Source organism: Onychostoma macrolepis, chromosome 08 (assembly GCF_012432095.1).
Source record: "Onychostoma macrolepis isolate SWU-2019 chromosome 08, ASM1243209v1, whole genome shotgun sequence".
In the NCBI taxonomy this organism is placed as follows: Eukaryota; Metazoa; Chordata; class Actinopteri; order Cypriniformes; family Cyprinidae; genus Onychostoma; species Onychostoma macrolepis.
Window position 1 is genome coordinate 19195578 of NC_081162.1, and position 22025 is coordinate 19217602.

Sequence of the window (22025 nt, forward strand, 5' to 3'; positions counted from 1 at the left end):
GAATCTCACCTGAGAGAAGTTGAATGGAACGTCTAGCATGATGTAGAGGGCATACTGAAAAACAGTAAAGATTCATTTCCAAGACAAAAAAAAAAAAAGTGCAAAAAAAAAAAACGGTTTTACCATTTTCTTACCATGAGCATGAAGACACCACAATCATTGCTGTTGGTCTGTTGAGGAAGGACCTAGGATACAAAGATAAGAATTTGAAACACACAGAGATGAAAAATATGTAATTGTAGTTTTGTGCCATCCCAATATCCAATCCCATGGCTTCTGTCCACTGTCCGGGGTCGAAACGATGTGCGATACTCCTAAGATTAGGGTAAAAGACACAAATTAACATACAGAGCCATGGGGAGTCCTATGTCACGATGCTTATGCAACAGCATAACAGCATATGGCCATAAATTAAACCAGCATTTTTTCCTCCTCTGCTCACACCCATTTCGGTCTACTGGACATCCTCATCCACAAAGACCTATGCTTTTGTTTTTCTGGTTTAACTTATCAAGACTGAACTTTTACTTATTAAACAAGTTGTCATATTCACATCATGCCTATTACCATGAAGGGAAAACCGTTAATATGACAGTTAATATAAGAGTTAACCACTAACTCGTAATTAAATTAAGTCAAAATTCTGGAACAATGCAACTGCATGTCTACATTATATGCCATGGGAACGTGGCAACTGTATTCAATATTATAACCATATACTCTCAACTAAACAAATAGACCACTGGAACAATGCAACCTATAGGGATACATAAGTAATGGTTGTGGCCAGGGAGTATAGAAAGTGCTAGGAAAATACATTTCATGTTTGCATTACCTTTGCCTTATGACACTAGGCTAAAAACAACTCACTCTAAAACCAGCATAAAAGAACAATCCCTCTAACCCACAAAGTAGTCAAAGCTGTATAAAATGTGACACACATAAATTGTTCTTATGAGCTAAACCATGACTTGAAAAAAGAAAAGAAAAAAATCTTACACATAACAGATAATGATCTGGGCCGGTGGCTTGTGTCCATGCAGGCAACACAAGGGCATCCTTCACGTCAGCATTTTCCTAAAAAACATAAATGACACCAGCACAGAACACTTTTTATTTTACTTCTGACTTAAGGTTGATGTCAAATACGACCAATCATTTGCAGTGACAGTTTCTTCCAAAAGTCTTCCATATTCACATTCCCATTGAAATCTTTGGTGTGGTTTGATGGTGGAAATGGCCAGAATTCACTGGGCGGACTCTAGCTTGGAAAGGGGGCGGAGGGGTTAATAATAGTAATTTTAGATGACCTTTCGGATGTATTTAATTATACAACACTTTATAATCTATAATAACATTTATTAACAATTTAATATTTTCTCTAAACTTTCTTCTATATTTAGACAAGCACCTGCAATTCTGGCCAAATTAAAGATACGTTGTGTGTGAATTTGCACATATTACGTTGCAAAAACGTTTGCAGTTAGTTTTTAATATTTCATTCTTGAGGACTCTATGTTTACATTTCTTTTCAGGAGGACTAGTGCTCCTACTTAAAAATAAATAAATAAATAAAAAATAGGAACAGACCTTCTGATCAATGACAGGAGGATCATTCCTGGGATTCGGTAACATTTTAACTTGGAATATACATGTTTTTCAACTTCTAAATACCCCACATCATTAGGCACATATCAAACCTCCCAAAAATATTCATCATATTTGAATATATCATATTCAAAATATCATATTTTCCCACCTCAGGCATTAAAGACCTTTTATCAATTTGAGTTTTTTTCCAGCTTTTTTTTTCCTCAGCCCCGTAACGGACAAAATGGGATTGGTTTAAAAAAGATTTTACACAGAAATCGTTATAAAACAAACATCTACCTACTGCTCTTGTGTCCCTGATAACAATTTAATGATAACAAATGTCACAATTATCATCATTTTCACATTTTTATAGGACTGAAGCTAAAAATACACAAATTGTTTGTCTACAGTCTCTTTATTTTTGTAAAAAATATTTTTAATTTAAAATTTTAACTAAAACCACAATTTTATTGTTTTAGCCCTTAACATGTCAGATGGTAATCAGCAAGAAATACGCTTGTTCTTAATTTTCTTCCCTATATTTTTCTGATGGGGTTGAAGACTGAAACACATTTGAAGGGATACATTGCCTTAAATTTACATTTTTAGATTTGTTTGTCTCTCATAGTGTCCCCTTGTTTCTGGGTCTACATATCTGCATGGCCAACATTGTCTTTCTGCTGCAAATGTGGGCGCAATTTCTGATGTATGATGCTTGTCCACGTTTAAGTGGACATGTTATGTCAAAAATTCTATTTAAAACAAAAATATGAGTTGTCATGATTTTGGAGTATATATATATTTACTGAAACCATAACTATTTTATATTTTTTCATTAAAATATTAATAAATGAAGCAAATAACTCAATCCTGTCACAAGTTTACAACCCTGTAACAATGAGAAATACATATATTTGTGATGGGGTTGAGTGTGACGGGGTTGTGGCCACTGCTGCTCATGTAGCATAGGAGAGTAGACCATATATGGCAGCAATAAAATAAACACATTGTATATACTTACAAATGAAAATAAAATGTTGTAAAAGTAATAATTTTCCATCTTAATTTTATATGACGGGGTTTAGTTGTTAAGCTTGACAGTGCCCTCCCTGACCATAACATGCCTCAAAAATATGAATAAAAAGTATACCACTAACCATTTTCTGCACCACTATTAAAGAGACCTGGATGAAGTCACATATGAGCGGAGACTAAATTATTATGGGCGAAGAATGGTTAGTGTGACGGGGTTGAGTTCAGACTGAGAGACATAACTTTACAGTCTAAGTACTAACTCAGGGACATTACAAAATGCTTGGTTAAGATAGATACTGTATAAGACATTATTTTATGCTAAAATAAAAAATGCAATAATTGCAACATACTTACATGACATGATGAATGCTCCTTTTCTGTGGAGATCCATGATGACAATGGGCGGATGATCCCCGCATGTCACACAAGAGTATTCGTACTCGTGACTTGTGAGTGCCTCAAAATGAAAATGGAGGAAACTGTTCCCCTATGGTGAGCTCCAGACACTGAACCACTCTTCCAACAGTGGTGTGGGCCAATGATAAAAGATAACCCAAATAATAATTGCTAATCCGCCCACTTCTTAAAATCTTGTAAAGCACTATTGGATTTTTATTAGAGGTAATGGTAAATTATTTAATAAGATAACCTGACCTGTAGCATGTTTAAAAACCTTTGTAATGCCATTTTTCTAACTTTATTAAATGTATGTCATCTTTTGTGCCAAAAAATTTAGATGTATAAACTTTTATCAAAAAATTAACTACACAATAAATTAAAATAATAAGATATAACAATAACAATCAGGAAAAAGCAGTTTCCAGTCAAATGAAATCAGCATCAACAATTCATCTTTGCATGGCACAGAAGAGCACAAATGTGGCATTAAGGAATATTTACAGAATTTAAGAAATTTTTGACAAGACTCAGAGGTGGCATTAATGCATCTCATAATAACAATGTTATGAGATTAATGTTTTAAATATATAAATTTCAATGAATTAAAAGACTCAATTTATACTTTAAAAATTAAACAGAAACTGCCAGTAGGTTGCATCAAGTCACTGTCTTTGTCAATGAATCATTCATTCAATCGATTCGTTCAAACGGCTGATTCATTTAGTTAACAAAGCAAGTGACTCTCTTTATGAATGGGTCATTGAATCATTGACTCACTAGATTTGTTCAAAAGCAAAGATTCATTCATAAACGAAACTCTTGACGCTGTGTCAAAGACTTGCGCAGAGGCTCAGCTGTGACTTTGTTTTTTAACTATATTTTTGTTGACGAAATAGAGCAAAATAGACAGTGTTCCTAAAATGTAAGTCACTTAATATTAACTTTTGTATAAAATCAAAAATGTATAAACTGTTATATAAATTCAATTTCACATTTGCAAGCTCTCTTTATAATCATTAAAAAGCTGTTACCCTCCATTCATCTCACAAACTTCCATTTTAATGTAAAAAGCTCTCTACACTGCACACGTAATATATTATTTACATCATCTCTACACTTTGTTTGTTACAATGAATGACAACAACTGCAGTCTGCTTTCACGGTCTGTGCTGTGAGGAGCAGGACGCGCGGCGGTAGAGAAGCATTTCTATTGGCTGCAGTCTGCAGGTATTAAATGGCAAAAGAAGGCATTGGGCAGCGAACCATAAACACAGCGCTACGTTTATATGCAGAACTGGGATCGCTTTTGTAGTCTTTTGAAAGGATAAAATATAGAAATCATGTTAATTTCCAAATAAACCTAACCAGTTGGAAATGAAACGCCGTCCCCCCTCGAAATTCACTCCCCGGACTCCGTCCCCCCGCGTCCCCCCCATTTCCAGCCCTCACTAACAACATACAGAAAGTCAAAATATTAATAAGATGACCTATATAATAGAAAACAGTAGACATACGCCTGCTGTGGCTAAATATGTACACGCAGTGTCAAATCACCCAGAAAGTATTTGCCCAAAGCACAGAATATCAATATGGTCCATGGCAACATACTTACATGACATGATGAATGCTCCTTTTCTGTGGAGATCCATGATGACAATGGGCGGATGATCCCCACATGTCACACAAGAGTATTCGTACTCGTGACTTGTGAGTGCCTCAAAATGAAAATGGAGGAAACTGTTCCCCTATGGTGAGCTCCAGACACTGAACCACTCTTCCAACAGTGGTGTGGGCCAATGATAAAAGATAACCCAAATAATAATTGCTAATCCGCCCACTTCTTAAAATCTTGTAAAGCACTATTGTATTTTTATTAGAGGTAATGGTAAATTATTTAATAAGATAACCTGACCTGTAGCATGTTTCAAATATGTAGGCATAGAGGGAGGTCAAGAATAACACTGTGGTTAAAATTGTGCAGCCCATCTTTCCACTCTTGATACCTGTAGTGGATTCCACATTGGTGGCAACATTTTGAGTAGGTGGCAACATCTGAAAAACACAATGTTAAAAATTTTAACTGTACTGCAATCTCATTGCAGATCTGGTGTCATTTGTATGTATTTTATAGATCCCTGTTAGAACCATAAATACCTGCCATTGATAACTTTCGTATTTGTAAGAATTTTGGCCTTTGATGTGATAAGAAGAGGGTCTGATAAGGGTACATTTCCAGCACATCTCTGGCAGAACATGGTTGGGTATGTGCTTGAAAATGAAGGCAGATGCAGGTGCTCAGGAGGAGCAGCAGGGATGGTCTTGTTGTTCATGATGTACTGAATCATAGATTCAAGCTCTTTTATCGGGGGGTAAAGTAGGCCTACATCATCTACAGTTTCATGAACTGGACTGGTCTGTTCTGTGCTTTGGACTGTCCAGAATAGCTGATGCTCAGTCTGGAAAAGGTACCATTTTGCAATGTATTTATGGAGGCAGGATCTTCTTGATCTGGCACAAGGACAATGCCAGGTTCTGCTTTACATCATATGTGTCCATTATTCTTCCAAGTTGGGCATAATACGACGCATGTGGCTCATAGACTGAAACGCACCTCTTTAAAGATGGCGTTGTAGCCTTTGTTGATACAGACAAGGGTTTGTTGTCTTGGGTGGCCAGGCTTTGTCTTTGTAGGCAGTCTGTCTTTCTTTCCCTGCCAAACCATTTTAACCCAACCATGTCTGTCAGGGTACTTTCTGACAGAGTAGGAGCATCAGCAAAGGATCCACAATAGTCTAGTGACTGGAGGTGATAGCATCTGTAGTGGCTTAGTCCACTCCTCCTGGCTAAGTCAATGTCCACTTGACAGGATGGCATGGAGGACCTACTGGCGGTCAAGGGTGGCACATCAGGAATGCTGGTTGATGTAGTGGCGGTCAAGGGTGGCACATCAGGAATGCTGGTTGATGTAGTGGCGGTCAAGGGTGGCACATCAGGAATGCTGGTTGACGTAGTGGAGGTCAAGGATGGCACATCAGGAATGCTGGTTGATGTAGTGGCGGTCAAGGGTGGCACATCAGGAATGCTGGTTGACGTAGTGGAGGTCAAGGATGGCACATCAGGAATGCTGGTTGACGTAGTGGCGGTCAAGGGTGGCACATCAGGAATGCTGATTGATGTAGTGGCTGTCAAGGGTGGCACATCAGGAATGCTGGTTGATGTAGTGGCGGTCAATAGTAGCGGTCAAGGGTGGCACATCAGGAATGCTCGTTGACGTAGTGGTGGTCAAGGGTACACTGTGGATCTTACATCCTTTAAGGTGGACCACAAAGTTGTCACGTCAGAATAAAATGGAAGAACAATATACATATGTGACCCTGGACCACAAAACCAGTCTTAAGTCGCTGGGGTATATTTTTAGCAATAGCCAAAAATACATTGTATGGGTCTTTTATGCCAAAAATCATTAGGATATTAAGTAAAGATCATGTTCCATGAAGATATTTAGTGAATTTCCTACCATAAATATATCAAAACTTAATTTTTGATCAGTAATATGCATAGCTAAGAACTTCATTTAGACAACTTTAAAGGTGATTTTCTCAGTATTTAGATTTTTTTTTGCACCCTCAGAATCCAGATTTTCAGATCTCGGCCAAATATTGTCCTATACTAACAAACCATATATCAATGGAAAGCTTGCTTATTCAGCTTTCGGGTGATGTAGAAATCTCAATTTTGAAAAATAGACACTTATGACTGGTTTTGTGGTCCAGGGTCACATATTGGTAGTGTAGTTTTGTCCTACAATTCAGATCATTGTATTGTATTGTATTGTATTATATAATTTGGGGAAAAAAAAGAAAGAAAAAAAAAGAAAGAAAATTAACTCCCTTACTGACATTCCTACTTTATGTGATCTGCATGATTTAGAAAGTTTTAGAAAAAAGGTAACAATACCCAGCACATTTTATCTGTAAACTATTTGTAAAACTCATACGCAACATGCCCTGACAATGTTGACAGTGTTTTGTTTCAGAGATACCAAAACAAATCAATCATGCATTTAACCAACATTCCATAATATTTTGAAAAAAAAAAAAATCATTCACAAATGATGTTACCTTCATGGATAACTGCCCTCGAAAAGTGAAGCTGAAGATGAGCCTGTACTTTACTTTTCTTTGAGGGTTTGTAAAAAGTAGTAGTACAGAATGGACATTGGTACAGGGAACAGCAAGAGGTGCATTTGTTAAGCATTGGTAATTCAAAACCTCTGTATTGATGGAATTTCTACACCTAAAGAGAGAATACAATTTACATTAGATGGAAAGAGAAAGAGTAGATAGGTGTTTATAGTTTATACAAGTTGAGAGAGAGATACATTTCCTTAAGTAGATCAAAAGCTAGAGAAACCACACACCTTTGTGAGGTGCGAGTTAAAGAGAACATGGTGAAGAAAGAGTGTAACTGCTCACTCACTTATTTCCAACATTTCGGCAGGCAAGCAACCTTTGTCAAGATACAGCTTACTATAAAATGGAGAGCACCACAAATAGAACCAACAATTAATCACAGGTGAGATCAACATCACAATTGAATTAACATATAATAACAATTAGCCAGCAAACAATTAAAATACTCTCTTAACTTTATATTAATAAAACAAGATACACCATAAATAATTGTGCACCAACAATCACAAACATGATAAAAACCACATTAAGTTCAAATAAACTTTAATTAGATATTAGATAATTAGATCATCTCATTTATAAGAAACAACTCAAATAAAATTTTACATTCAAACCATATGGGACCAAAGTTTTTAATGTAGGATTTATCACGTTGTGATTGTTGGTGCGCAATTATTGATAGTGAATAATTTGTTTTCTTAATATAAACTTAAGAAATAGTCTTTTAATTGTTGTGTGCAGTTAACTCCTTACTTAAAGATTTACATACATACAGACCTATTATAAATCTGTCTTTTGTATGTTCATACATATCAAACATGTACTTTGCTGCAAAATCCATGTGGAGTGTGTAAAGAGTAACAGGGTTAGAAGAATATCTTACCAGAAAAGGCCATCTCACGCAAGCTAGAGACAGAAAACAAAAAATTAAAGACAATTAAATAAGAAAGTGAGGCCTACATAGAATATGAGGCAGCTAAATTTACACACCAGACAAACCATCAACCTGACCGTCAATTTTGTCTTTTTAATTTTTATAAATAATGAAGATGTCTTGACATATTGAAATGAACTGATTGCGACCTTTAGCTAATCGCTTATAAATTATACTTGTTGCACGGTTGCTGAACAACAATAACTTTAACGAGTATTTAACATAACATAACATACCATATCATACCATACCTCTTTTTCGTGTTGCTTCTAGATTTGGTTTGGTTTGATTCTGTTCTGATGGTTCATATACTGTGCAGCCTCCCCCTACTGGACGCATCAGGAACAACAGGGGCGTAAAACTGTCTGGGCCGTAGATCTGCAGCCTCCTCGTATAGTTCGACATTTGATCTTCTACCTTTCTACGTAACCGTTACCGTAGAAACAAGTTGACAACAACTTTCAGGCAAGTTAGTCAGCCATGTATCCAACTGCCTACTGCTGTAGAAATGAGTTGAATTCAAGAGTCACTTTATTTGATGTCGGGAGTGTCGTTCTAACTGTTAATAACTTTATCTTTAACCCCCAAAAGTGGATGTTTTAGCTACCGCTGCAGACTGTGATAGACGTGCAGAGGAAGTGCTGTAACTCCTGCGATATAAAGGAACCGTGTAGAGATTTTATCAAACGATGTCGCACAGGTTTGTAGTTTACAGTGACAGTAAATGTGCTTGCAAGAAATTATTGCCTCAAAAATTGTAAAATGTCTGTGTTTGTAATTCTTCTAAATGTTACAACATACAGTCTCTTTCTGTTTAATTTAAGATATTATTTCATTTTATTCTCGTATAAATGGCTTAGCTTGTACGCATCAATCCAATGAGTAAAACAGTTTGTCTCTGGCAGCACATACAATACACTCTGGTCTGAAGCTCATGAGGAGCTCAGCTGTTTGCTGGACGAAGAACTCCCAGAAGAGCCTCTCCGTCCTGAGAGAGACAGAGTGGTGTTCTTCCAAAGGCTCGCCACCCTCTATGTCCGCTACGTGCAGATCTTCAGGCAGCTGGAAGAGGCCTATGACCAAAGCGTTCACCCCCAAAAGAGGCGTGCGATTAGGCAGGTGCTGGACAGTGTGATAGGCCGTGTTCTGGAGCTCAAGAACGAAATGGTGGAAAAGGAATTTTCTGAGTACCACTACATGGATGACATAATCCAAGATCTAAAATTAACCCCTGTGAGTGTCTTCAATATGGCAATGGACTTAGTAAACATATTTAAACCGTAAATCATAATTTCAATCATGTTTTCAAAGGAGGACCTTGAGATTCCAGTTCCCAGGTATTTCATTCGGGAGCGGAACAACGTGCTGCAGGACAGAGAAAGAATGTTTGCTGCTATATTAAACCAAATGGATGTGACAGAAAAGGTAGGAATGAGTTCAATTGCTCATGTTTCATCATAAACAACAATAATTGGATTGATTTATGTGCTTACGCATCTTCTCTTGCCTCTCAAAGCCTCCTGTAATGCGCATGTTGACTCTGGAGAGGGCCATTAAAATCATCCAAGTGGCTGAAAGAGCACGGCAAGGCCGACTGAGGGCAAAGTTCATGAGAGAGATCCATAGAGACTCTGAGAGACAGAGGAGAGCTGAGGAACAAGAGGCAGTTAGCACTGACCAGGCCGCAGTTTGTATCCAGAAGGTAAAATATGCTATTATTACTATTTCACACAAAATAGTTATAATTAATATACAAGTATTAGTTTACACTAAAAGAGGTTTAGAAACACATTACATTTCTTAAACTAATTATAATCTCTATTTAGGTGTGGAGAGGTTTCATGCAAAGAAAAATTACAAAAAGTCTGCGTGAAGAGGAAATGATATTTCTTGGAATGGTAAGATGAATTATGTATCTCTACCATTCAAAAGTTTAGGGTTGATAAATTATTTTGATGTGTTTGAAAGAAGTCTCTTATGTTGACCAAGACTGCATTTATTTGATCAAAAATACAGTAAAACAGCAATGAAATATTGTGAAACGTTATGTGAAATATTACATTTAAAAAACTTTTCTATTTTAATATATTTCAAAATTTAGTTTATTCCTGTGATGGCAAAGATTAATTTTCATCAGCCGTCACTCCAGTCTTCTGATTTGTTGCTTAAGAAATATTTCTTTTTTATTATCAGTGTTGAATGAAAAAAATAAAGCATTTATTTGATATAGATTTTTTGTTGTTGCAATGTAAAAGTTTTTTTACTGTTACTTTTAATCAATCTTTGCTGAATAAAGAAGTACTCTTTGGGTACTTTATAATACATGCTAAGTACATTAACAAAGGTACATCCTTTGTCCTTAGTCAATCATTAATATTTAAAGCAAGTCATTAATATTTTTGGAGTTCATTGTGCTTCTACAGCTTGACTACATTTTGAGTGTACAACCACCGTGTTGCCACCAGTAGATGGAACTCTAATACTGTTTCCTTTTATTTCACTCTCTGGCTGTGCCATCTTCAGGCCATGGATCCAAAACTGTCCTATCCATCTCAAACCGAGCTGCATGCCCTAAACAATGAGGCCAACAGGCGGACCAGGCAAGATGAACATGAAGATGATTATCAGAAATCCATCGGATCTGTTATTTATCAGCTCAAGGAAGTGGAGGGCCCAGAAATGAAGGAGACCATGAAAGATCAGATCCGACAGTGGTTCATAGAGTGCCGGTGAGTGGGATCTTTTGCCGATGGTTGCACACAATTAACATTACCTTGGTGTTTTACTGAGCATATGTTACGTACTTGTGAATAGTGATGCTACAGGCTCATTTCCTGACTACCCAGAGGAGGAGGATGGAGGCACAGCACTTATATTCACAGAGAAAACACCTGAGGAGGTAAATATATGTTCATCTTTGACCAAAACCTATATATGTATATATAGAAAAGACTTAGAATTTCATTTGTTTGGGATGTTCTTTACCCATCCTATTCAGTATGATTATGAATAAAAAAAACCTGTCATGTTTTCATTGGCACAATCATGTCTTCCTTTGAAGCTGGCAGAAGAACTGGCAGCAAAAGAGGAGGAAGATGCCAACAAAAAGCCAAAGGGCAAGGAGGAGACAAAAGAAAAAGGAAAGAAAGAGAAAGTCGATGACAAGGTAAGTATTGAGGAAAGGATATAGAAGGAACATTTTGTAAAACCACAATGACAAAATAGTAAATACTGTAGGAAAACACCGCAAAGGACATTAGTGAATATGATTACCAAGTATTTCTCTATATCTCATTGATATGTAACATAATTGTTTTATCACAGGAGGAAGAGCCTGGACTGAAGATGCTACCATCTGCCTATCTGGAAGATCTTGAGAGGGGACACAAGACATTTTCTGGCAAGGAAAATTTAATATTTAAACATTCGTGTGTTACAATAACAACATATCATTCTCAAGAGAGAGGGTGTGAGTGTGATTATCTCATCTGATCGGCAGAGGTTTGGAAAAACAGACACGAGTCCAAGAATTTTAGTCAAAGACACGAGCTGGAGCTGATCAAGGAGGAAAAAAGAAAAGATATTGAGGTGGAAATAAGAAAACAGGTGACTGATGGTTCATTGAATGTCTTTTAGCTTGTTGTGAAACTACAGCTACTGCTGTTAAACTGATCTGTATGTACTGTACGTGCTGTTTTCCATTTACTGCCGTTTTTCTTTTTAAAGTCTCCCTAAGATCAAATATTTAAGGCCACGTGTCCCTCACAATTATTGCCATTTTATTAACGTTAATCCTAGCTTTCAGAGACATCAGTTTTTGTTGCTTGTTCAGGTGGATGAACTGATGAGACAGGAACTGGCTAATTGGAAGCTGGCTGTGGATAAAGAAAAAAGCGGAAAGGTCAAGGGTGCTGCAAAAGTACAGTAAATCACTTCTGTTTACATGGGTTCATTGGATAACATCATGACACTACAGTATGTCTTTTGTTACACATTGTAAATGAAGAAATTGAAAACTTTGTCTTCATGCACATTTTGTTTCTTACTACACAGAAAAAGAAGGCATCAAAAAGTGGAAAAAAGAAGAAGAAGGACAAAGACCTTACAGCGGATAGGTTTTTTTTTTAGTTATTGTTTTTTTTTTTAATGTGTCTTTGAAAATTTGGAAGGGTAAAGGGATAGTTCATATCTTTAATTACTCACTGTCATTATGTTTTACACCTGTATGACTTTCTTTTTTCCATGGAAATCAAAAGGAGAAATTTCTAATTATTGTATAGGATGTTTTTGCAATGAATAGTGACTTTTAATGACTTTTAATTGATGACTAAGGATTTCAAGCTTCAAAGCACACACAAAAGCTCAATTAAAGTGGACCTAACTGTATGACTTTTGCACTATATTTAGAAGACTTGAAATATACTACACAAGTTACAGTATATGAACCACTTTTATGATATCCATTCACTTTTATTATATGGAAATGCCAGAATACCCCACAGAAATTCAGATTTTGTGTTCCACTGGAGAAAGTTATACATGTTGAATATGAATATGAATACTTAAGTACCGTACTTAATGACATTATCATTTTTGGGCGAACTTTTGCCATAAAAGTTAAATAATACACTACTGTTCAAGTTTGGAGTTAGTAAGATTTTTTAAAATACTTTTATTCAGCAAATATGCATTTAATAGATCAAAAGTGAGTGTAAAGACATTTACAGAGATTTTTAATTAAATGCTGTTCTTTTCATCAGAAGAATCCTGAAAAAAATTATTAGTTTCCACAAAAATATTAAGTAGCTAACTATTGTCAGTATTGATAATATTAAGAAATAATAAGAAATGCACCAAATTAGCATATTAGATGTTTTCTGAAGAATCATGTGACTCTGAAGGCTGAAGTAGCTGCTGAAAAATGTACCTAATTACATTTTGATATATATAAAAAAAATATTTCACAATATTACTGTTTCCCTGGTTCCATTTTTGATCACATGAATTGAACTCGAGTTAATTGAACTCTCTCTCTCTCTCTCTCTCTCTCTCGCTCTCATTTTTAGGGCCATTGAGTCACTGTTTGAAGAGCTGGTTGAACAGGAATTGCTGAAAAAGGCAGATAATGTTAAACTAAAAGATTATCTAGGTATTTACAGTCTATTTATAATTCTCTTAGAAATGTACATATTTTGAAAAAAAAAAAAAAAAAGCAAACACTTCTAAAGCTTGTTTGGCCCTTTCATAAGTTAAAATGGGGTCATAAATTTTTGCTCTGTTTTTAAAGGGGACTATAGCTATCTCGGCACAACTCTACGACAGTCTGACATTGAGCCTATGCCGTCCTTATCTGATGTTCGGCAAGTTGTTGCACTCTATGCTGTCTTACCATTAGGTGACTAAATTATTAGCTCAGGATTTTCTTATTTTTGCCTTAGAAATGCCAACTTCTTCATATGTTGTCAAGCTGGCCAGCTAAATGGATCAAATAAAACATTTTCTTTGTCTTATAGGTTCCCAAGCAGTGCATGAGAAGGCTCCCCTGGTGAAGACCATGCTGCTAGTAGGTCCGTCAGGGGTGGGTAAGAAAATGTTGGTCCATGCCATCTGCCAGGAGACTGGAGCCAATCTGTTTGACCTTTCACCTTTAAACGTGGCTGGAAAATACCCTGGCAAGAGTGGATTGCAGATGATGCTGCATGTGGTGTTTAAGGTAAAGTTTAATGTGAAATTGGCCCTAATCTGTGATACTGGCCTGCTAATTGTTGATATTTTGATGTATTCTGTACTCTGTATTCTGTTCAGGTTGCCAGACTGATGCAGCCTTCTGTAATATGGATTGGAGAAGCTGAAAAGATGTTTTACAAAAAAGTACCAAAAGAGGAGAAGGAGGTAAAAAGTCTAACCCGCTTGTGATCTGTCTAGTGGTGAAATGACATGTAATGAGCTGTTTCCTTAGTTTTCATTCTGGTACACAGTTAGATCCGAAACGTCTGAAGAAAGACTTACCCAAGATCCTTAAGTCCATCAAAGGAGAAGATTGTGTTTTAATAGTAGGAACGACAAGTGATCCACACAGCGCAGACCTGAAATCCTTGTGCAAATTCTACAATAAGATCATCCTCATACCTCGGCCAGACTATGCATCAAGATATGGTAAGTGCTTACCAAGGCTGCATTTATTTGATCAAAAATACAGTAAAAAAACAGTAATATTTTGAATCATAATTACAATTTAAATGATCTTTTAAATAAAATAAAAAAAAAACTTACTGAGCCTAAAATAGTGTATATAATTTTTTAAGAAAAATAAGCAAAATCACAGTGTTTCCAATCATGCATATTGTCACAGTAATGTGGAAAGAGCTGATAAAAAAGAATGGAGGAGAAGTAACCAGTGACCTGGACCTCAGCTCTCTGGCAAAGATCTCTGATGGCTACACACAAGGTCACATGGTGCAGGTGGTGCATAGCATCTTGACCGAACGGCGCATTCAGCAATTTCCTAAACGTCCACTAACTGCCTCAGAGTTTGTCTCTCCACTTGCAAGAATCGACCCTGTGTTTCAGGAGGAAGAAGAGGCATTGAAAGTAAGTAAAACCCCCAAATATCTGATACCATGGCTTTTCATTGCATTGCACATTGAAGTATGATTCTAGTCTTCTCTATATCTTTTGAATGTAAAATTTTTTTTTTTTTCTCCATAGAACTGGTATGCCAAGACTCCCCTTGGAAAGAAAAGAATTAAAGCTGCCTTGGGGAAAGAGGGTGATGAAGAGTCCTCAAAAGCAGGGAGCAAAGGTGGCAAGAAGAAAGGAAAAAAGTAACAATATAAGTGTTAACATGAGCAAACATAGTACCACATTTCCCTGCCTTTACCAATAAATGTATCAATTTGCTTATGACGTCATTATCTTATGACAGTATGCATGTTTTTTGTTCAGTTGTAGATTAAAATCCAAATTGAGGGGTGGAAAAGAGCTTGTGGGTCTATAAATACACACATATCATCTCCATTAAAGAGGAAAGGCGTATCTCCTAGTCCATTTAAGAGTGTAAACCCCAGCGTGAAAAACATGATCACAGGGTTTATCGTATCTAACACTTTCCTATCATTATTAGAACTGAACATAGTTGTGCCACTTAATATTTTTGAGGAAAATGTTATATTTTGTAAGGATTCTTAAATAGAAAGTTCAAAAGAACAGCATTTATTTAAAATAGTTTTTTTGTAGCAATTCTTTAATGTCTATTTTGATCAATTTAATTCATCCTTGCTAATTAAATAGATTAATTTCTTTATATAAAAAACCCTTGTTAAAACTAAACTGAACCTGAGCTAAAAATGTGTGTTTTTATTTATGTCAAGCTAATAAGTTTCCCTGCATAAGGATTCTTCCTGGGTCTGCTGTGGGTTGTTGGGGTCCATACATAGAGGTGAAAAGACAGTATGTGCTTCAGATCAAGGACAACTAATGGGAGAAGGGGATTTTGTAGCCCCAGTTAGATATGTGGAGTTGTGATTGGTCTGGGCTGAAACTGAGACAGCCCCCCAGACTAGGGTTTAAGGGATTATCGCAGATCAACAAATGGACAGCCACTCTGTCAAAGCAGTGTTACTCAGTCCTGGTAAACATGTAGATCTGCATATTTCATAGAAGAAAAACTTTTGTGCAATGCACTCTGATTAAAGAGTTGAAATTATGGTTTTGGTGCCTTATTTCACTTACGATACAGGAATAAGCTGCACAGCATCAAGATCATTGATGTCCAGAAGAACATGCGTTTTTTGCTCTCACTATAATTACACTTACATTCCAACCTTGTCATGGGTACTAGAGTGAATTTAGCCAAATTTATTTACGTTTATTCATATATGTCTTAAGCATGATTCTGAAATAGTTTGAGTTTTATATTGATTCAAATGACGTTCAAGTTGAACTGCTAAGAATTATAATTATAAGAATCATAACAATTATAGTGGAGTGCAATGCATTATAATATTGTGGGCAAGAAGGTGACTTCGAATTGATTTATGGCACTTGGTAAATCTGTTGTCAGCAGGGTAGAGAGAGACAGTACCAAAGGACATGTGAAACTCGCAGAGATGGCATCCAAACAAGGACCTGTGAGCTTAGGTGAAGTGTTCAGCTGTTTCGTCAAGTTCTAATTTCACCTAACACATTCTCACATGGCCCTGGTTCCTTAACAAATTGCTATTTATATGGTGTCTTCGGTCCATCGGTAATATTGCTTCCATGTTACTTTGAGTTGAGATATCTTCTGCACATGCTTGGTGGATGTCTGCAACTCATCAGACAGACTTTACAACTGCTAAATTCAATAGTTCTGCAGGTTTATTCAGTGAAAACAGTATAGTGCATTTCAGAGGTGGACAGTAACGAAGTAAATTTACTTGAGTATTGTACTTAAGTACACTTTTTGAGTATCTGTACTTTACTTGAGTATTATTTTCTCTGGAAACTTGCGACTTTAACTTCACTACATTTGAAAGAAAAATATCGTACTTTTTACTCAACTACATTTCTATAAAAGTCCCCAAGTAGAAAGTCGTTATATGTAGCAGTTTTTACAGTGTGTGCATTTTCAGATTCACTGAACCCTTTTTCTGCGAAAATCCGGCCTGCGATCTGCCAGGACCTTCCTGTGTTGCCACGTGTTACAGTATTTCTAAGCCTGCAGTTTTCCGCCTAGCTTTGAATTGACATTTGGCAGATTTTTTTACGCAAATCTGGCAACCTCGAGATCTTCCCCACTAAACTAATGTAAACGTCTGCGCTACTGCACAGCTAAAAGCGCTCTAAAAAGGCATGTGTTAACTCATTAAAGTCCTTTGTAAAATTAACCATGTTTTTACTATAGTAACCATAACTATGGTATTTGCAGTAAAATCACAGTATCCACAAATTTACCATTATCTCACTATAGTAACCATAATTATGTTATTTGTAGTAAAACTTCAGTAACCACAGATTTAAATTTAGTTTCATTGTAACTATAGTTAAATTTATGTTTAATTCATATACTTGCCTGACCAGTTTTTAGCAGCAGTTTACCAGTAGACCTAAGTTTATATATATATATATATAAATCTGAACATTATTTTATTGTCAAAACACTGCACATAAATAAATATATTTTTTGCAAACAAATGATCAAAAAGTAGGCTAAATGAAAACTTTAGAATCTAAACTGGGAATCAATAAGAATTGAAATCAATAAGCAGAATCAGAATTGGAATGGATAAAATTCAAACAATGCCCAACCAGCCACATGTTGTGAAGTTCACTGATTTCTGAGCATTTTATGAACACTGATCAGTTGATGGCAAGATTCAAAAAGACGCTTCTTTGGTGCAAGCTGCACACCCATGGCCATACTGAGAGTATGATCCAGTTTTCTGAAAAGACTAAAGATTTGTTTTCTTTTCAGTGTTTGCTTTGCCTGCCTGAAATGAACCATATCATAGACTTCAATATCTCTTTGAAAAATAACTTTGTAACTTTTAAACAAGTATTAAAATGAGTTCAATGTAGTTGTAGGAGTGTTAAATAAAAAATAAAGATGATTATCTTCATTCAGTTGTTCCATTTCAATAGGTTTTGTAACATAAAACCTCTTAATTCCAAAGATAACACAAGCTAATCAGTGTATTCAGTAGGTTGCATTAGTGGCATAAGGTACTGTAAGTATACAACAATGCGACAATGCATTTACTTTTTACTTTTGATACTTAAGTACTTTTAAAAACATGTACTTCCGTACTTTTACTTAAGTAAAAATCTGTCTTTACAACTTTCACTTGTAGTGGAGTAGTATTTGACCAGTGGAATCTGTACTTTCACTCAAGTAAGGAAGTTGTGTACTTTGTCCGCCTCTGGTGCATTTACAGTATTTAGTCGAAACAGAAATAATGTTGGTTTTTGAACATGCTTTGACAGCCAGCAAGTGTTAGCAAAAACAGGTAGTTCCGCCCCCAAACTCATGCCATTGGTTGAGCCAATTATTATGTCTAGCTCAGCTAGACCATCAAATTAATTGTGTATGTTGCTGCTAACATTGAAATGGCACATTTCACTTTGAACTGTAAGCGTTATGCATCAAGACAAAACCATGTCAAATCTGTGCAGCTTATGTCAGTGATGTAAAAATTGTATTAACTATTTATACTTGACAAAATGACTAAATGTAAATGTAAAATGAAAAATGTTTTAAATCCAAATTTTCTCATTTTACATTCTTTCTTAATGAAAGTTTTTATTTTGAGATGTTCTCTAACAAAGTTCCAACAGAACAAACAATGGTAAATGCTCGAAATGTCACTGCAGCTTTGGTTGTCAGAATGAATCCTGCTTATTTTATATAACAGCTTGATTAGATGCTAGTATGGGCATTCAGAATGATTTAACAAGTTCTTTCACGACAGTTAGGATCTTTTAATCTCTTTTTGACCTTTCCAACAGTTATTTTGGCAACTATCAGAGAAATATGATTCATGAACCATGTGTTACTGTGAATAGCCTAGCTTATGATATACACAACATTAATCAATTAAAACTTTGGGAATCAATCCTGTGAATCAGTTTCTTTGGGTTCATTTGTTAAGGGATGTATAGTCAGTTATGAGATAAATAGACTAACTGTTATAAACCAAACCATCCTTTGAGAAAGGTCGGTGGTCATTTATCTGCAGTGGATGAAAACAATGCTAGCAGGCAGGACTTTCTCCATGTAGCCAAGATGTTTCTATCTTTATGTATAATGACGCACAGTTATTTTAGAGATATGTCAGCTGTTCGGTATTAGCCTTTGGGAAAGCTGAAAAAAAAGAAAAACACTTTCAGCTGCTTGTCTGCCAATGGAAACAGGGGATAGCACACTGACCTGGGTATCTTTTGTCAAAGTTTGGGGGATAATATTGTTGGAATTTACTTGAACTACAGAAAATTATGGGTGAACCTTGATGTCTTTCAGTATTTTTGTCGCCAGCTTCAAATATGATGATAAGAAGTGTCTCTTTTGGACTTTTATGTGAGGAAAATGTCAGATTCGGCTAATGGTGAGTAAAACAGAAGATTATCCATTTGTTCTTTCTTAAAAATCTGGTCAATATGAACTTTTTTCTTATGCTTGATCTCAAGTTGTTGTTCTGGTGCATGATTCACAAAAGATATTTAGACATTCCCGGTTGTTTTGATTTGAGTATAGTCTGATTAATACCAACAACAACAACAAAAAACCTTATTCTGTTTTAACCTCAAGGATGGTGTCACGTTTCAAAGCATTATATACACTTGAGACCAACTATTAATTGAACACTGCTGAAATACCAATGGGACAACTGGAAGAAGTGTTTGTTTGTTGTAATGTGAGAAAGAAGTGTGTAGGGAGTTACTGTCTTGGTCTCTTTGTTTGACCTTGACAAACATCAGTTGTATTCTGCACATATGGACAAAAATTAATGAACCAACCATAAAGTAAGCTAGAGTGGCAGAGACATCGGTGCATTCCAAATTATTAACTAATTACATAGAGGCTAAGCTGCAGGGAGTATTATTTCTGTCAGTACCATATTTCATATTGTAAGAGCAGCCACAGGTTGTATTCACCAATAAGATCTGTTTCTGTGATACACGAAAGGGTTTTAGACATTAAATTAGACATAGTCTACTGCATTTTGTCAATTAAGCCAAAGGTAATATTCAAATAAACTTGATACAGAAATTATGTGCATGTAAAAAATAACAATAGTCTAATGAGCATAATTATTTTTCATTTTTATTTTACAATGTCAATACGATTATACTTTTTAGAATTCAACTTGGAGCAGTAATGTTGAAGTTGCTGGCCGTTCCTAAAGGCTTCTGAGAAGACAAGTTCCTAAACATGGCATGTAAGACTCATTTATTAATTAAGCATTTTGAATTTTATTATATCATATTGTATTTGACACTATTGCTGCTGTTAAGAATATATGAAATCCCTGAAGTGACATTAGCGTGTGCACGATTCAGTAGAAGAATTTGGGGCAAGTAAACGCTAGAAAACTTGAGAATGCGACAATTTCCCCTGAAATGTCACTTTGGGGTTTCGTATAGGGCAGTTTTTGTTACAAAAAAGAAACAGAGATAATTCTTCTATTTTTGTCTGAAGTGAATAGAATTCAATTGGTAAAAGGGCTTGAAGATGTGACGCTGTGTGAGAAAGAAGCCTGTACATTTGAGGTGCTCCTCAGTCATGCGTACGTCCAGGGTCAATGGAGCAGGGATGGAGTCCCACTTAAATCCAGGCCTGTGTGTCGAATTGCCACGCAGGGAAAAAAACACACACTCACACTCACGCGCGTCACGGTTGCTGACATGGGTGTCATCAGCTTCAAGGCTGAAGGGATTGAAAGCTCTGCTATGCTGTCAGTCACAGGTACTATACCATATGCAACCTGTATTTAATGCAGTATAAAGTCATTTCTTTGTGGGATAATGGGTGGAATGTCTCAGAACCCTGAAGTTTTGGAGCATTTACAGTCAGTTTAAAAGTTATTAGAGTTGCCTGTGATAGCAGTTCTTTACTTTCATGTGTACTTTCTCTCAGCCAGGAATATAAAGATTGTGAAGGCTCTTCAGAATGTCAGTGTGACCGAGAGGGAGAGTGTGGCATTTATCTGTGAGGTCAACTGGGAAGATGTGGATGGGAAGTGGTACAAGGACGACAGCCGGTTGAGAGCTGGGGACAATGTTAAAATAAGATGTGAGGGTATGTGTGAGGTTGAGTAACACATTGACTGGTGGTTCATTATGTACATTCAAGGGTCATTCGCAAAATATAGTGACAAACATGGCAACTAACTTTTTTTCAGTCGTGAAAAAAGACTGAAGACTGCAAACTCCATATGAAAAGCATTATACTACAATCTACCCTAAAGTTTAATAAAGTTTCATGCTATATTGCACTTTTTGAGTTTGTCAGTTGCCTAAAGACCCTGTATCTCCTACATCTAGTATATATATTGGTTGATAAAAAAAAATTATTAATTAAACATTTACGTATATAACAAGCTTGCAAAAAAAAAAGGTGGATAATAATAAAAAACTTTTGTTCCTAGATTTCTTACAAAATTTGTATTCAGAAAATACAAAAAGCTGTGGAAAAATACTTCTGAGTTCAGAGTAAAAAGAAGCCGTTTAAACCTATGCATGTTGATTTTCATTTAATGATTTTAATTTATCTTTAAAGGGGTCATATGACGTTGCTAAAAAGAACATTATTTTGTGTATTTGGTGTAATGCAACGTGTTTATGTGGTTTAAGGTTCAAAAAACACATTCTTTTCCACATACTGTACATTATTGTTGCTCCTCTATGCCCCGCCTTTCTGAAACGCGCCGATTTTTACAAAGCTCATCGTTCTGAGAATAATAATAATAATAATTAGTATAGCGCTTTTCTGGGTACTCAAAGCGCTTTACATGAAAGGGGGAATCTCCTCAACCACCACCAATGTGCAGCATACACCTGGATGATGCAACGGCAGCCATATTACACCAGAACGCCCACCACACACCAGCTTATTAGTGGAGAGGAGACAGAGTGATGATTAGGAGCTACTCTTTTTCAAAGGACATCCTGGGATTTTTAATGACCACAGAGAGTCAGGACTTTGGTTTTACGTCTCATCCAAAGGACGGTACTTTTTACTGAATAGTGTTCCCGTCACTATACTGGGGCGTTAGGACCCACACAGACTACAGGGTGAGCACCCCTGCTGATCTCACTAACACCTCTTACAGCAGCAACCTAGTTTTCCCAGGTCTCCCATCCAGGTACTGACCAGGCTCAACCCTGCTTAGCTT

General features: G+C 36.2%; 2 protein-coding genes across 2 annotated transcripts in view; both read left to right on the forward strand.

Annotated features, from left to right (window-relative positions):
• Positions 1 to 8625: 8625 nt before the first annotated feature.
• zgc:153738 (uncharacterized protein LOC558115 homolog) lies at positions 8626 to 15859 on the forward strand. The gene is made up of 19 exons (XM_058784225.1): positions 8626 to 8854; positions 9060 to 9387; positions 9466 to 9579; positions 9671 to 9856; positions 9981 to 10052; positions 10678 to 10883; positions 10969 to 11053; positions 11216 to 11320; positions 11479 to 11554; positions 11654 to 11760; positions 11987 to 12073; positions 12208 to 12269; positions 13221 to 13303; positions 13442 to 13549; positions 13668 to 13867; positions 13960 to 14046; positions 14133 to 14310; positions 14507 to 14745; positions 14863 to 15859. The coding sequence occupies exons 1-19, from the start codon at positions 8844 to 8846 to the stop codon at positions 14980 to 14982; spliced, it is 2454 nt and encodes an 817-aa protein (XP_058640208.1). The 5' UTR covers positions 8626 to 8843; the 3' UTR covers positions 14983 to 15859.
• Positions 15860 to 19190: 3331 nt separating this feature from the next.
• obscna (obscurin, cytoskeletal calmodulin and titin-interacting RhoGEF a) overlaps positions 19191 to 22025 on the forward strand; it is a 48470-nt gene continuing 45635 nt past the window's right edge. The window contains exons 1-4 of the mRNA XM_058784226.1: positions 19191 to 19235; positions 19990 to 20069; positions 20330 to 20596; positions 20768 to 20929. Coding sequence (XP_058640209.1) covers positions 20063 to 20069; positions 20330 to 20596; positions 20768 to 20929 — 436 coding nt within the window. The 5' untranslated portion in view covers positions 19191 to 19235; positions 19990 to 20062. The remainder of the gene's footprint in view (positions 19236 to 19989; positions 20070 to 20329; positions 20597 to 20767; positions 20930 to 22025) is intronic.